This window comes from Anolis carolinensis, chromosome 3, assembly GCF_035594765.1.
Source record: "Anolis carolinensis isolate JA03-04 chromosome 3, rAnoCar3.1.pri, whole genome shotgun sequence".
Classification (NCBI taxonomy): Eukaryota; Metazoa; Chordata; class Lepidosauria; order Squamata; family Dactyloidae; genus Anolis; species Anolis carolinensis.
In genome coordinates, this window is record NC_085843.1 from 79,567,632 (window position 1) to 79,585,230 (window position 17,599).

Sequence of the window (17,599 nt, forward strand, 5' to 3'; positions counted from 1 at the left end):
TAAGCCACCACAAGTCCCTTTGGGGAGAGGGGTCAGGGTATGAACATATTATTATTATTATTATTATTATTATTATTATTATTATTATTATTATTATTATCATTCCTGTTCATAAACAGCAAATTCCAGAATTCCATAAATTGGAATTATGGCAGTTAAAGTGAAATCACAGCAGCAAAATTATCCGTTAATCCAGGGCTGACTCTAAGTAATTTTCAAGTGTAAGCAAACAGTATTTTGGCACCCCCCCCCCCCCCAACCAATCACTGAAAAATAAAAGAGTCAATACAAAGAAACACTAATGGGGGGGGGGGACAGTTAACGTTTTGAGAAAGCAGTGTATTTTTTGGATTGCTGTAGGTTTTTCAGGCTGTAGGTTCTTCCTCAGTCTCCAACAGACCTCAACCTCTGAGGATGCCTGCCATAGATGTGGGTGAAACATCAAGAGAGAATGCCTCTGGAACATAGCCATACAGCCCAAAAAACCTACAGCAATCCAGTGACTCTGGCCATGAAAGCCTTCAACAACACAGTATATATTTTCCAGACTCCAAAATAGTGATACGGCTGTGTTGTTGAAGGCTTTCATGGCCGGAATCACTGGATTGCTGTGAATTTTCTGGGTTGTATAGCCATGTTCCAGAAGCATTTTCTCCTGATGTTTTGCCTGCATATATGGCAGGTATCCTCAGAGGTTATGAAATCTGTTGGAAACTAGGCAATTGGGGTATATATATCGGTGGAAAGTCCAAGGTGGGAGAAAGAATGCTTGTCTTTTTGAGGCAGGTGTGAATGTTGCAGTTGGCCACTTTGATTAGCATTTATTAGCCTTGCAGCTTCAAGGTCTGGCTGCTTCCTGCCTGGGGGAATCCTGTGTTAGGAGGTGATTAGCTGGCCCTAATTGTTTCATGTCTGGAATTCCGCTGTTTTTGAGTGTTGTTCTTTATCTACTGTCCTGATTTTAGAGTTTTTAATACTTGTAATTTTTAAATACTGGTAGCCTGATTTCTGACAGCTACCATGTCAGACTACACAGAGAAGCCATTGACATCCACAAGCATATGGGTAATTTCAACGAAAAGGAAGAAACATGAAAATGAACAAAATCTGGCTGTTAGTATTTTAAAAACAGGACATAAATAAAGAACAACACTCAGAAAACAGAGCAATTCCAGACAAAAAATAATCAGGGCCAGCTAATACCTCCCAACAAATGAAGCAGCCAGACCTTGGAGCTGAAAAGCTATTCAATGCTAATCAAGGTGGCCAATTGAAACATTCACACCTGCCTCAAACAGATAAGAATTCTTTCTCCCACCCTGGACATTCCATATATATATAAACCCCACTTGACTAGTTTCTAACAGATCTCACAACCTCTGAGGATGCCTGCCATAGATGTGGGCAAAACATCAGGAGCAAATGCTTCTGGAACATAGCCATACAGTCCAGAAAACTCACAGCAGCCAGTGATACAGCTGTTGCTGCAAGCCTAGCTCAGAAGAGGGCTTCTTACAAGGCTCTTTGAAAGCAGGAAAAAAGACACACACATTAGATTTGGGAAGATGGAGCACACCGAATCCAAGGAATGAGCCGGTGTAGGCTATCTGGAAGTGAGAGGTCTTTCTTCCTGGGAGGTCCGCTCAGACCAAGGGCTTCCCCTGCTTGCTTGCTTGCTTGCTTGCTTGCTTGCTTGCTTGCTTGCTTGCTTGCTTGCTTGCTTGCTTCCTTCCTTCCTTCCTTCCTTCCTTCCTTCCTTCCTTCCTTCCTTCCTTCCTTCCTTCCTTCCTTCCTTCCTTCCTTCGGCATGACTGGGCACTTGCTAGGGCTACTTGTGTATCTCGTGCTGGCTGCAGAGGAGCAAGACACACAAGCACACTTCCCTCCCTCCCTGCCTGGGGCACCTCAATTGCACCCCTAGGGGATTTGCCGCCACCCACAATCACCTACTTCACTTATAGCTTCAGCCGCCCCTGCATTAATCTAAAGATCCACATATATAAGAAATCAGTGATAAGGTGTAAAAATGGCTTTTAGTGCAAAATTTGCTATCATCTTGTTTAGTGGGGCTATGGTATCTGCGACTCTATGATGCACCATGGATACCAACATTTCCATTATATACAATGGCATAATAAAATAGTACTACATATAAAATGTCAAAATCAAGGCTTGCATTTTTTATTTTATTTTTTTTAAAAACCAAGCCATGAATGATTGAATCTGTGGATGCAGAATTCATGGATAGTGTGAGTCAATGCTATACCAGTCAAAGAAGTTAAAGGAGATAATACTTATTTTCTCCTCTTTTTCAGATGGCCTTCAAGAGAAAAGTCGTCTTCTTTATTTTTGCATTGGGCCTTATTTCTCTGATTTTATCAGTTCTGTGGGATTCTAGCAGTCTCTGCCACCTATATCAAAATGACATGTCAGGTTTCAAGAGAGGCAGAGATGACTTTTTGAAACTGCCTAATATAGATTGCAGTAGGAATGCACCATTCCTAGTAATACTGGTAACATCACGACTTGGTCAAATGGAAGCGTGGATGGCTGTTCGTAATACATGGGGCAAGGAAAGAGTAATAGCTGGTAAACGTATTGTGACATATTTTCTCCTGGGAAATAATTCACGGCCCTATGACCAGATTGGTATTATTACCGAAAACATACTATACAAAGACATCATTCAAAAAGACTTTATGGACACATATTATAACTTAACTTTGAAGACTTTGATGGGTCTTGAATGGATCCACAAATTCTGTCCACAGTCTACCTTTGTGATGAAAACTGACTGTGACATGTTTGTTAATACTTATTACTTGACTGAACTTCTCCTGAAAAGAAATAGTACCACCAAATTGTTTACAGGTGCTATCAATATGCATGGAAATCCAATTAGAGATGTAAACAGCAAATGGTATGTGAGTAAAGAGGAATATCCAGGAGAAAATTACCCTCCATTTTCTTCAGGAACTGGTTATGTTCTCTCTATTGATGTTGCAAGAGCAGTATATGTTGTTTCAAAAAAAATACCCTTCTTGAAACTGGAGGATGTCTTTGTGGGTCTCTGCCTTGCTGAACTCAAAATTCAGCCAGAGGAACTTGATTCAGGACCAACGTTTTTTGCCAGCAGTATTCCATTTTCTCCTTGTCATTACAAGAAAATCATCACAAGCCATTACCACACTCCTGCTCAGATCATATTGTATTGGGATGCAATGGAGAGGACAATTGATGAAGGATGCCCAAGTGATCAAGGAAGTTCACCAATTTAAGGAGATGTGGAATATAATCTAACTGTGTAAAGTTCCCAGACAGCTAAAATTTTAGGACATATAAGAACTAAACTGGGTATTTTTAAAGTAAAAAATAATATGAAATAATTATCTTTTTAAAAAGGTGTTGAAATGAAGTATACAGTCCAATCAAAGTCATATCTGTGTTATTCCAGAAGATCAGTATGGAAGGGGATCCTGCAGCCCCTTGAGACTGATGACCTCATCACATTGACTTCTCTCTCCATCCTAGGATGCTTCCAGGATGGAGCTGGTACAGATCCCTTCACACAATGCAGGGCTACTTCTGGAGGGGCTGTGTCCTAAGAGCACAGAGAACATGGGGGGGGGGGGGCTTCCTGCGTTCTCATTACTTAGAAGAGGGCCAGCACGGGGGAAGCCGGACAATGTTGCTTTCCCCCATGTGATGGAGAAAAAGGTGATATGGACAATGCCGGGCATGGCATGATGGTTTCCCCCACTGCCACACAGATTTTCCAAGGTGCCCAGCAAATTCTCCCACTGCCTCCCATGTTAGGGACCTCAATGTGATGAACTTCTGAGAGAATAAACTTCCTAGCATAATGTTTTGTATGCATAGACTGAATTTATTTCTTCAAATACATGGAGAGAAGAGCCTAGGAACAGACCTTTACAGCAGTACTTCTCAAACTGTGCTCCTTCAAGTGTTTTGTACTTCATCATGCAGAAATCCAAGTCAGCTTACCAGCTGTTAGGAATTGTGGGAGTTGAAGTTCAAAATATCTGGAGAAGCACAGATTGAGAAAAGCTACTCTACAGCTAAACCATATATGTGAACAGCCATAGAAATGCAAAACTGGAGGGTACGATGATGTGACAAATTCAGTATTAACAATGGTATTTCAAGAACAAACAATGCTTGTTTGAGCAAAACTTGCTTTGTTTATAAAAGTGGAGCAAAGAAGCCATATAAAAGATGATCTAATAGTTCAAAAAGGTCTTCATTTTGATGCTACAAATGACACTATTCACTTAGGTTGCTTGCAGTCACTCGAGCCTTGCTTTGCAAGCACAACTCAGCATCAGTTACTGTCATTTCAATGACTTTTTGGACGGGAGTGGGGAGCACAGAAAGCTGAAATGACTAGGTATGCAATTTTTTTTATAGAATCACAGAATAATAGAATCATAGAGTTGGAAAAGACTTCACAGGCCAACCAGTCCAACCCCCTGCCAAGAAGCAGGGAAATCACATTCAAAGCACCCCCAACAGATGGCCATCCAGCCTCTGCTTAAAAACCTCCAAATAAGGAGCCTCCACCACACTGCTGGGCAGAGAGTTCCACTGCCAAACAACTCTCACAGGAAGTTCTTCCTAATGTTCAGGTGGAATCTCCTTCCCTGTAATTCGAAGCCGTTGTTCTGCGTCCTAGTCTCCAGGGCAGCAGAAAACAAGCTTGCTCCCTCCTCCCTATGACTTCCCCTCACATATTTATACATGGCTATCATGTCTCCTCTCAGCCTTCTCTTCTGCAGGCTAAACATGTTTTTATTTTTCCTGGAAGACCTCTGCATGAGATTTTTTAATGTGTGGAGGTCAGTGCACAGCTGATCAACACACAGTCTTCAGAGAGTGAGGGTCCCAACCAGTGGCATGGTTAACACGACAACAGTGGCTTCTCATTCTTTTACAGCCTTCTTCTGTCTTCACATCCATTGTAACATGTACCATGTTATCTTCCGCCTGCTCTGCCGTTGAGGTCTTTGGACCTTCAGATTCTTCTTGGTCTGGATCCTCCCCTGCAGCTCCTCCTGGGAATACATGACTTATGTGGTTATTCCCGCAGGTTCATTGGAACACACAAACCCCCTGATTACAACAAGGTGACAATCCATCGAGGGAGAGGTATACTTCTTTGATTGGCTAGCTAAGAGATATAAGGTATTATGCAAGTGCTGTGCTTCCTACCACTTCCTGTTGCAGCTTAAATATGTTGCTGTTGTTGGCTTTAACCTTGAGAGTGAAACAGTTCACACACAATACTGTATTGAAATCTACAGAAAACGCTTAGATGTAAGGTAACAGCTACAACTGAATCTTTTCTTCACTTCTGTATAAAGTCCAGTAACTTAAGTGATATGAGAGCAATATTAGGAAATTATAGACGTTTCTTCTACTTCTGTGACTGTGTAGTCTTCTCGCCACCATGGTCCTACAGCTTTACACATTAAATAATGATTTTGGCACAAAGACCGCCCAATATATGGTTCCAGCCTTTATGATCCCCAGGAAGGGAACATCCCAGTCAGGCTTACAAGGTGTTGAAGGTGAAAATAAGGGACACAATAATAGTAACTCCAAAATTGCAATCATAGAGTAAAATGATATTAAAATGGTACTTTAAAAAGTGTTTTAGCTATGAGGCCACATATATTTTGATAAACAATGAAATTCAAATACAGGTGGGACAACTGACATTCTGGGAAAGAATGTTATAGGATGCGGGGCATTTTAGTCAAATACGGGACTTAGTCAAATACGGGTATGCAAATAGCCAGGCCTGGTTTATGGCCTGATGGTTTGACTGCAACTTGTATTTTGGAATAAAGTCTCCATAACTGTGAGGAATTAAGATTGGGGGAAAAGCACTCCCCTTCCCTTCTCCAAAGTTCTGATATGTTACTGTTCAACCAGCTGGTTCTAGTTTCTAGTATTAGTACTTAAGTAAAATAATCTATTTCAAAAATTAAAAAAAAACAAATAAATAAAAAAGTGTGATATACCTTCTCCATGAAAAAAAGCATAGGATGGCCAGCTTTGAAATCATTGTAAAATGCTTTTATAATATTATATATTTCAGAAAAGATTGGATCCCGTAACTTAGATACTTTTCTATAAAACTACAAGCAAAGAGGGGAAAGAGTGGGTTCTATGTGTGACTGCCACACCCGAGTCCAATGGCAAGGTCTAGGTAAGCAGGGGTGGGAACTGTGTGGTTTGCCCTTTGAAGAGTGAAGGGTAGATCTTGGAACACACAGTGATACCCCACAGCCCCTAGCATCATTGGCAAAAAACAAATGTTGTTAATCTGAAAACCATTCTCTTCCTCTTCAAAACATGCCCAGTTATGTTTAAAAGGTTTTGTCCAAATAGCTTCAACAACCAGAACTGCCTATTCCCAAATTCCTAAACGCAACTGGGAATGGCAACACATCATGGTGGATGAACATCAAGGTGCAGACCTCCAGATGTGGCTGAAATAGGGTGATCTTCTAGGGTTCTCATGTTTTTTCCTGATATATAATCTGGTTAAAGAAAGTGCATCAATATGCAATAGGCATGGCAACACAAAGGTAGAAGAAAAAACTTCCTTGAATAACTCCAGACAGGTTCTGCTTGAGGCACCTCTCTTCCACAAGGAAAATGGTCTAATTTCGTTTCTCAATAGGGAGCTAAAACCAACTGAAATATTTTATAGATTGACAAAAGAAGTTGCAGACTAGCAAATTCCAGTTATGGTCAAGAAGCAGACTATCCTGCTAAAAGGTCTTCAACTGATTTTACAGGCCGAGATTTTTTGTTAGACTGTGTTAGACAGTGTTGGGGACTAATAATCTGAAACAGGGCTATGTTCTCTGATTACAAAGACAGTAAATAAAACCTATTTTGTATGATTTGTTCGTTGTTACAGTTACATATGCATTCCTGCTCTGCCCTCCTTCATCTAAATGATAAATAGCACCAATCCTTCTCTGAGTAACCTACCATAGCTACACTCACAAACTCTTTGATAATAGCTAATTGCTGAATTTCAACCATTGCACTTTAGAACTTTCCGTCTTTGGCCAGCCATCTCCACTATTTCACTTATTGTAAACCATTAAATGCACATATTTATAAATCAGCAGCAGCATGTTTAAGACAAGACTTTAGCATAATATACACAATATAAAATTCATCACATATACAGGACATTTAATCTCATCATGAAAAATCTTGTTACCATGACTGATCACCTTCTTTTTGATTTCTATAACAGAAAAATGATTTAGGTAATTGGCTTTATTATTCTTGAATGCCCTGGGCAATATACTAGTACAACACCAAGTAGAATTTCAGTGCTGATGGAGAACCATTCCCAAGTATGAAAAGGAACTCCAAATGTTTTGGACTTCTAATCCCAGAAGACCTCAACTGAACTCAGAAATTAATGGAAACCTACCAATTGAAAGGATAAAACACTAAGGTGCCTGTCACATGACAATGTTATACGCAATGAGTTAATATTGACTTTGCTCCAGCTTTATTTCACCATGTTATAGCTCTCCCAGTATAGTTGTGCCTTAGAATCATTGGGAATACAATCTGTTGCATGCTGGAAACAATTTGCTTCCTGCTGTGGCTCAGAAACCAATATGATGGTAGGTGTCTCTTTCTACATTATTGTGAGATTATTTGAATAGTGGGCATGTTTTGGTGTAGTCTGGTTGCTCTTCCCTTAGAACTTTCAAGGGGAAACTGGCCGAGAAATCTTAGACTACTTCTGGTGTTTTTACAGAAAAGCCTTTCTTGTAGAAGGTATGGCATGTTTTGTGTGTTCTGGAAGTGCTTTTTAGATTTCTTTTAATTTTTTATATAGTTGGCATGCTGTTATGGTGCAATGAAGATGGTGTTCAGACACCTTTATTGCATGAGTGTGCTTTTCAATGCTCTCCTTTGCTTTCCAATGATACTTCTCACTACAGTCTTACCACATTTTGTTACCTCCCAAGTTTGTGTGTGTGTGTGTGTGTATGGCAGTAGTATAATAGTGCTGTGACATTATGGTGTAATAGCATTATTATAACTTAATTTAAAATAAAACAAAGAGAAACCAGTAATGATGCAGGAGATGTACAAACATGAAAGTGCAAATGACATTGTCAATTCTGAGGAATTAGCAAGTTAGTTGTTAAGTCCTGAAAGTGCAAATGTGGTGATGGGTGCAGTTCAGCTATCTTCAGAAGTATAGGTGAAGCGCTTTTCAGATCAAACAACTGAGTAGTGTGATAAACATATGAGGTAATACAATCACAATGTTTGTTTATTTATTTATTTATTTCTATCATTTCTACCCCACCCTTCTCACCCGAGGGGACTCAGGGCAGCTTACAAAAATGGCAATTAATGCCAATACACCAATATACAATAAAATAATATTAAAACAGTTAAAACATTTAAATAGTATCACAATATACAATAAACAAAATTAAAATAGTGCAAAATGTTCAGTTTCAGTTAACACCCTTGCTGAGATATTCTGCAATAACTGAATTTTTCAGCTCATAGCTCAGTTGGAAAAATTCATCTCATAATGTGTGGATTATTCATATTCAGTGGGAGTGCTGCTAAATAAAGACTGTTGGTTAGATAGATCCAGAATTGATCTTATAGATGTTTTAAAAAGTTCAGGAAGTTTATAGGAAGATCAATCAACACCCACTTTGGGTGGGCGGGAGGGGGGGAGAATGGCGTTTGATTGCTAGACTGGACAGTCAGGATTTGAACGAGTATATCCATTCTCTTGAAATTATCCAAAATCTGAAATCACCAAAATGCTGTTGTATGTAAAAGGAAGGAATGTGCTAAGGGCACACTGGAGGAAATAAAACATACTCTCATAAACTGTTTTCTGGATGACAGCATACATAGTCAAACAAAAATTAAGGTTTAATGACTCCTTTGTACAGGGTTAAATAAAAAGGAACAAACATATAGGCATAATTGCCACAAGTCATTCATTTGAAGATATATGTATGTAATGTAAGTATCATGAGACTACTTTGAAAAAGCAGCTGTTCACATGTGCAGGATACTAGCTCAACTATCAATCTATATTCTTATACCATAGACCACATATCTATCTGAGTGGGGTTTTTTTTAATCCTTTGATTGTATGAATGTGATTTGACCAATTGAAGTTGTGGTTTGGAGTGATTGTTTTTCTCCCTACTGACAGTAATCCATCCTCAAAGGAAATAGATACTGATTTGTTATTTATTTTCACTTTTATATTCCATATTCGGACATAAAAAAGTATACTTGGGTTCATATTGAGAGCATCTAACTGGAATATTGTTTGTGAAAACCCTTTTAAAATGATTTGCCAGCACCAGAGCATGTTTCTCTTGTGTAGTTTCTTTCTTCTTTACATGAATCCATACAAGAGCCATCTCTTAGGGGTAACCTTATGTTTAATGTGGTAAAACTTACTCCTTTATCAGGTCTCATCATTAGTACAGGAAATTCCTAATTTAGAGAAGCTCACTTGGAACTTGAAGAAATGTTCAGAATGAAATTCAGCAAAGAGATGCAAAATTTTATACTTGGGTCACAAAGAATAAATGGATAGTTATAGGATGTGGAGATACTTGACTCAGCAGTAGCCTTGCGTAGCATCACTTGGTATCTGCTGGGTGGATAATAATAATATAATAAAAGGTTATTTATATACCGCCCTATCTCCCGGATGGGACTCAGGGTGGTTTCCAATCATAAAAACAACACAAACATTACATAGCAACATAATAACACATTATTAAGCAAAGTAAAATAATACAATTATATAGCAATAAATAACACTTACATGACCTGATCAAGGGGACGGGAACCATAAACCCAATATATTAAAATGTATCACTTTATGCTAGAGAAATCTTGTGCAATATATTCAGGCCCAGAAATCGGCGGTATTCCAATGTAATTACTCAAAAACCTGCCGACACCACCAGGTCTTCAGTTCCTTATGGAAATTGGATAATGTAGGGGATTGCCTGATCTCTTTTGGCAATGCATTCCAGAGCCGGGGGGCCACTGGCGAGAAGGCTCGTTCCCTCGTCCCCACCAGCCGCACTTGAGACGGTGGTGGGAGTGCGAGAAGAGCCTCCCTGGATGATCTCAAGGATTCCACGACCCACCTTGGATGCCAATGTCTATAGATGCTTTAGTATCATTATATACAATGGCATGGTAAAATAGTGTTTGCTATATAAAATTGTAATATCAAGATTTGCATTTTTGGAGTTGTTAAAAAATATTTTCAAGCCATAGATGGTTAAACTGTGGATGCAGAATTCATAGTTACAGCGGATCAACTGAATATCACTGAAATAAGTTAAAAGAGATATTTTTTTTCTTTTTTTTTCCAGGTGGCCTTCAAGAGAAAGGTTTTCATATGTATTTTTGCATTGGGCCTTATTTCTCTGATTTTATCAGTTCTATGGAATTCTAGCAGTATCTATCTACTATATCAAAAGAACATGTCGATTTTCAAAAGAAACAGTGAAGACTTTTTGAAACTGCCTGATATAGATTGCAGTAGGAATGCACCATTCCTAGTAATACTGGTAACATCCCGACTTGGTCAAATGGAAGCGCGGATGGCTATTCGTAATACATGGGGCAAGGAAAGAGTAATAGCTGGTAAACGTATTGTGACATATTTTCTCCTGGGAAATAATTCACGGCCCTATGACCAGATTGGTATTATTACTGAAAACATACTATATAAGGATATCATTCAGAAGGACTTTATGGACACATATTCTAACTTAACTTTGAAGACTTTGATGGGTCTTGAATGGATCCACAAATTCTGTCCACAGTCTGCCTTTGTGATGAAAACCGACTGTGACATGTTTGTTAATACTTATTACTTGACTGAACTTCTTCTGAAAAGAAACAGTACCACCAAATTGTTTACAGGTCTTATCATAAGGCATTCCCACCCAGTAAGGGATAAAAACAGCAAATGGTATGTGAGCAAAGAGGAATATCCAGGGAACAGTTACCCTCCGTATTCTACAGGGGGTGGCTGTGTTCTCTCTACTGATGTTGCAAAAGAAGTTTATGTTGTTTCAAAAAATATCACCTTATTGAAAGTGGAGGATGTCTTTGTCGGTTTGTGCCTTGCTGAAATCAAAATTCTACCAGAGGAGCTTGATTCAAGGCCAATCTTTTTTGGCAGCAATGTTCCATTTTCTCCTTGCCGTTATAGGAAAATCATCACAAGCCATCACCACTCTCCTGCTCAGATCATGTTATATTGGGATGGAATGGAGAGGACAATGGATGAAGGATGCCCAGGTGATCAAGGAAATCCACAAGCTGTGGATATCTAGATCATAATCTGAAAGTGAACCAGTTCCCAGAGCCACAATGTCATTTAGCCAGTGAACTTGGAGACAAATAAGAACTATAAATAATTTCTTGATCTACACGGGTCATTTTTAAAGGAAAGTCAAATCTAAAAAGACTAGCTTTTCAAAAAGCGTTGAAATAAACTATGTAATAATTTCAAATACATAGCTATTTTATCTTTGAAAATCAGTGTGCAAAGAAATCTTGTAGCATCTTTGAGACTAAGAGAATAAATTCATGGTATAAGCTTTTGTAGACTAAGGACCGTATCAAATGGTCAGGAGTAATGCGGGGGACTGCGGGGGAAATTGTGGGGCAGCGGAGGGTACTGTTATGCTCTGTTCCCTACCATTGGGGTCTGCAGTCTTTCTTTCCATGACATTTCTTCATCTTTCCCTGTTTCCTGTTTCCTCTTGCTTTGTTCCAAGAGGAATCGGGTGTATACCCGACTCCTCTGTGCACTATTTCCACCATCCTGCTGGCATGGAGCCCCACAGAGTCCCATAAAAAGTAGCCTTGTGTCATGTGCTGGGCTTAAGGGGACTCTGTGCTGGCAGAGAAGAGAAGTGGGAAGAAGATGCTTCTCTCGTTGTTTACTTCCCAGATATATGAAGTGTCTAGGAACAGGCTTTCATAGGCAGACTGTGTGTGTGAATGGCTATAGAAATACAAAGTCTGTGGGTATGGTAATAAGATGAGAAGTTCAGTTTTACCAGTGGTACTTGAGGGATGAAGATAGGATGGAATAATTGTCTAAAGGTAAGACAATACTTGTCATCTAATCCCCATACCAACAAGTTTTGCATTTCATTCACATAGTTGGCCAATACAAGTCAGTTTTTTAGGTCTTAGACACAGAGTACTCTGACCTATGTCGACCACACAGTGTCTAGGCAATCTATTACTTCATTTGGTTGAACAGAGAAGTATGATAATCTAGAACCAGAATGTGACAAATGCCTCTTTGACACAGGAAGTGATCCTATCTACCTTAAATAAAGAAGTAATATGATTTCTCCTAAAGGTCCTGCTCTCAACTCTGATATTTCTTAATTATTGCCAGTTACCTGTCAACATGGACCATAATTACTCTGAGGACACCAGTTCTTGTCTCCTATTGGATGCTAAGCAGTATCAGCTCTGGCTAGTACTTGGAGGGGAGACCACCAACAAATACCAGATGCTGTAGACCCTATTTCAGAGGAAGGTATTGGCAAAACCCTTTCTGGGTATTCCTGCCTAAGAAAACCCTATGAACTTTATGTGGTTGCCATATGTTCACAGCTGACTTGAAGGCATAACACAAACACAGCTGTTAACATTTCCTTCTCAGGCAAATATTGTAAGTGGTTTGTTAGTATACAACTAAACATGCACATAGTTGACACTGAATTTTAGATCCATTTCAGTCTATACCCAGGCTGCTCTGAGTTTCAGGATTGCTATTCACTTGATGGTTTTCTGCTTCAGGAAGGTCATCTGTAAGGATAGTACCAATGTCCTGCACCAGCAGAAAGTTGAAGTACACGATTCTCTATGATTCCATGTTTCCATGATTCTTTGGACCTGTTGATTCTCCTAGAACTTTCCCGAGGTTTTGTCCTCATAACCACGGTATCTTTCTGATGTGAATCAGACACAGGATGTTAGCATTGTTCTGTTCATTCTCAGATAATCAATTCCAGCAGTTTGTTCTGGGGAACAAGAAAAAATGTAAGCACCTGACATCCACTCTGCTTGCACATTAGATGGCCAAATCCCTTTTTGTCCTCTGCAGAATGCTGGCCATATATTGCATTTTACATACGCAGTCATACACAAGTCACTTTGAAGTATCCTGTGGCTGATACAATGCTCTCAGGCTCCCTTTACACAGTCATATAATTCAGATTATCAATGCAGAAAATCCACATCATCTGATTTGAACTGGATAATATGAGTCTACACTGCCATATAATCCAGTTCAAAGCAAATAACCTGGATTTTATATTGTAGTGTAGAAGGGCCTCAGTAAGATTGTTCCAGTGATGGAGAAGAACTTCCATCAACTGTCTTCTTAATTTATGATGCTTTGTCACTGCGGACTGTAAGTGTGGCTGTGGTAAAGAAGAAGGTTTTAGATTATCGGATTTGTAATCAAAACTAACATATTTGCTAATGTGTTTAAAGGAATGGGTCATAATAAAAAAACATGAATACTACAACAAGAGAGACATGATTTAAGATTTAGCTGGCATAGGTACTTATTAGGTATGTCCAAAAACTCGTTTTGAATCTTATAGCGGATTTATATCGGATTGTTCTCACTTTTTGAGACGCATTCCGAGACGTTGTCTCACGGCGCAACTGGCAATGTAATTTGAACCATTGTTGGCCCATTCTCTAATTGTCTCTTAATGTTTCGTTAATTCCCCCCCCCCAAATTTTTTAAAATATATTTTTAAAAATATTTTAAAAAATGTTTTTGTTTCTGCAACCTACCTTGAATGGGAGCTTAGCACAGCCTAACATGGCTGCCACTCCCTGGCCAATCAGAAGCTTCCACAATGGATGCAAAGGTAAGGGCTAGAGTCCTCTGCGTCCACGTGGAAGATTGCCATAAAAGACCGTTGTGTAGCCCGGGCGAGCCATTCTGGGCTGGGTTTTGCATGGAGAGGGTGGTGGTCTGCAAATGGAGAGCAAGCAAGCCTCATATCTTGAGGGAGAGAGAGGGTGAAGGGGCCCGGTCTGGCTGTTCCCACAGAGGGCTTTGGAGAAAGGGTTAGGGTTTTGTTGCTGGTTCCTTCTCTTGGAGTGTGTTAATTTTGGGTAGTGCTCAGCTATTTAGAGCTGTGAATTCCAGGGTTATTTTTTCCATATTATTAAAAAAAAATATCTAGCTTTCAATTTTGTTAAGAATAGTTCTTGCTGGATCATAGCATACCTTTGCAGAATTAGTAGTCTATTTCATTAAGAAGGTATTGCCTTTCAGGCTTGTGGGATCACATAGCCAGAGACACCATTGATTTCCAGAGTTCTTGCTTACAAATATAGCAAGGGAATTTATAGTTTTCAAACTATCTGTGCACTCCTTGCCAGGGCATTGGCCAGCTTTCTCGCAGGTACATTTCCAAAGGAAGGCAAGGCATCATGTTTGTTGCTTGTGGGATCACATAGCAAGACACACCATTGATTTCCAGTGCCCTTCTTGCTTAAAAATATAACAAGGGAATTTCTAGTTTTCAAAGTTTCTTTGCACACCTTGCCAGAGCATTGCTTGGCGTGGTCACTGGTCCATTTCACAGTGATAAAAACCCAATTGAACAGGAAATAAGACTTTCAAACCAGGAACAGGTTTCTTCAAATATTAAAAAATAGTGTATTATAAAAAGTTATGAAAATTTGCCAAAAATTGTAGGATACAGAAAACATTGTGCAACTTGTTGAGCTAAGAGTGTTGAATGTGTTCTCCCACTGTACCAAATTTGATGAGGATAGCTCCAGAAATGAGGGCAGGGTGCTGGTTTTTTGGCGATTGCGCATGCACGCTCGCCATTTTAGAAACATTCAGAATCATTACCAATTTTTGGAAATATCCAAAATTTTTGGGTGAAAAAATCGGAAATAGTTTCTATTTCGAAGTGCCAGCACCCCCTACTTTAGAAACGACAATTGAAACATTATTTTAATCGATCGGACATGCCTAGTACTTATGATAAAACAAAGATAAACACAAGGCATGTCTACACTAGAAAACACATTCCATCAGAGCATCCTGCAGCATGAATTAAGGCCTTTAAATTGCATTAAGCAAAGTTGTGGGAAAATCTGAGTTGAGCTGCTTAATATACATTAGTGAGCCCCAAATCTAAACCATATTGCATGGTGAAAACGCTCTGCAAATCCAGTGTGTGTATTTTAGAAAGTGCTGAAGCACTTTGTAAAATATGCGAGGGAGGGGTTTGAGCTGCTGAAAAACACCCCGGGGTGCATAACTGAGTAGGAGGAGGTCAATTGACCCCTTGGGACAGAAAATACACCAACGACTACTAGTTTACCCTTTTTCCTATCTCCTTTGCATCCTGTAACTTTAAACTACAGGAAAGGAGATTCTACCTGAACATTAGGAAGAACTTCCTCACTGTGAGAGTTGTTTGGCAGTGGAACTCTCTGCCCCAGAATGTGGTGGAGGCTCCTCCTTTGGAGACTTTTAAGCAGAGGCTGGATGGCCATCTGTCGGGGGTACTTTGAATGTGACTTTCCTGCTTCTTGGCAGGGGGTTGGACTGGATGACTTGTGAGGTCTCTTCAAACGCTATGATTTTATGATTCTATGATTCTAGAGCACTGTTGGGAAATGGAAAAGAAAAGCCACACTCCCCAGTGGCTTTCAAGCTGCAGATACAGTGGATTCTGGAACCACTTTGAGGCCACCTTTCATGGTTAATATAATAGCCTCAAACCCATTCCTAAAATGTCAATCTAATCATCCACACAGTAAAACTAGTTTCTGCCAAACTGGTTCTGAACCAACTTAAAAAGTCAGTGTAGATGAGCTCACAGAATTTAACAATAATTTTGTAAGAAGAAACCTAATAAACATATGGTGTAAATACAAAATGAGACAATTAGAGCATCTATGCTATGGAATTAATGCGGTTTGACACCACTTTAACTGCCATGGCTCAGCGCTATGGAACCCTGGGATTTGTAGTTTGAAAAGGCACCAGCAGTCTTTAGCAAAGGATGCTAAAGACCTAATGTAAAGCTACAACTCGTAGGGTTCTATAGCATAGAGACATGGCAGTTAAAGTGGTCTAAAATTGCATTAATTCTCAAGCATAAATGCATCCATTGCTATAACATTCCACTATGGATTTCACTTCAAGAAGCATTTCACAAAATAGACAGAAAAATCACTGAAAATATATTACATTCAAAGACTTGATGGGAGTTCTTTGAAAATAGCAACATAGATTTAAAACCCAATACCTGATTAATGAAGGTTTGGACTTCAATTGGTAGATATATAAATAGTTATATTAAAGACCTAAAATGAATGAAAACATTTTTTGAAGCAGAAAAAAACTGAACTTGAACCAAATCTATGCTCAGTCAATGTCAACCCAATTGGGAAAATGTATACATTATCACTAAAAACTGAATTTGAAGATGAACAAATAGAAGAATATATGATTAAATGGGCTCAGAATATTAGTCTCAACATAGAGTTGGAGAGATAGGGAAATGTATTGTCAAAGGAACTCAAGGGCATTCTAAATGTGGATTTAAAGGAAAACTTTTACAAAATGATGTATTTGACTCTAACTTATCCAAAATGTATAGGTGCTACAAATTTTGTTGAACATGTGAATTCATCAATGTACTTTTTCCACATGTGGTAAACTTGCAAAAAAACAAAATTATTGGCAGATGATTCAAAATTTCATGCAATTTTTTTCCCCAAAATTAAGATTGAAAAAGATCCAGCCTTATTTTTGCTAGGTTTACCAAATGTACAAATTATACAAGTATCTATGAAACTAGAGCTGATGCAGCCTATCCAGTGAAATTTTCTGAATTAGCTTCTCAAATAACTCTGGTATAGACCTAAAAACCAAGGTATCAAGAATTTTATTTGTTGGGTTGTGTAATTCATGTTCTGTTGTGAAATGAATTGCCATCGATCTATCCAGTTATTCTAGAAAGCAAACCTTGATTTTTGCCACTTTATATAAGAGACATCATTTTAAAATGTCACTACATATAATGCGACTTGGGTACCCATGGAGTTTGATATACACAGTGGTAGTCGTGGTGGGGAGGCTACAAGCAAACCCCAGCAGATGCCAAGGGCCTACAGGAAATGATTTAGAATATTCCATTATGCTAGTATAGCTATGCACATTCCCTTAAAAAGAAGAGCTCTCTGTAATTGGATATCCTTCTTCATCAAGGTGCTCAAATGTGCTGGGAGGTATTTTTATATTCAGGTGAATATATCATACTCTTATCATGCAAAGAGAGTAGAGAGAGGCAGGCAGGGCTGGTATATTCTGAGATGCTGAATGCAGAGCCTATTCCTCCATTTCACTCTTATAAATGCCTATACAGGGGCATGTATCAGTGGAACAAGTGAACAGCATGAGGAAATTAATGATGAAATTTCTTTTCTTGCTTTT

General features: G+C 39.0%; 2 protein-coding genes across 2 annotated transcripts; both read left to right on the forward strand.

Moving 5' to 3' along the window:
- The first annotated feature begins 553 nt into the window (after window positions 1–553).
- On the forward strand, window positions 554–9,180 carry LOC100553503 (beta-1,3-galactosyltransferase 5). Its single transcript, XM_062975119.1, has one exon. The coding sequence runs from the start codon at window positions 2,316–2,318 to the stop codon at window positions 3,276–3,278; it is 963 nt and encodes a 320-aa protein (XP_062831189.1). The 5' UTR covers window positions 554–2,315; the 3' UTR covers window positions 3,279–9,180.
- Window positions 9,181–9,687: 507 nt separating this feature from the next.
- Window positions 9,688–12,865, forward strand: LOC100553306 (beta-1,3-galactosyltransferase 5-like). Its single transcript, XM_016991963.2, has one exon. The coding sequence runs from the start codon at window positions 10,560–10,562 to the stop codon at window positions 11,418–11,420; it is 861 nt and encodes a 286-aa protein (XP_016847452.2). The 5' UTR covers window positions 9,688–10,559; the 3' UTR covers window positions 11,421–12,865.
- Window positions 12,866–17,599: the final 4,734 nt, after the last annotated feature.

Excerpts from the sequence above, each read along its gene's own strand:
- LOC100553503 (XM_062975119.1), top strand. The coding sequence starts at position 2,316 with ATGGCCTTCAAGAGAAAAGTCGTCTTCTTTATTTTTGCATTGGGCCTT.
- LOC100553306 (XM_016991963.2), top strand. The coding sequence starts at position 10,560 with ATGTCGATTTTCAAAAGAAACAGTGAAGACTTTTTGAAACTGCCTGAT.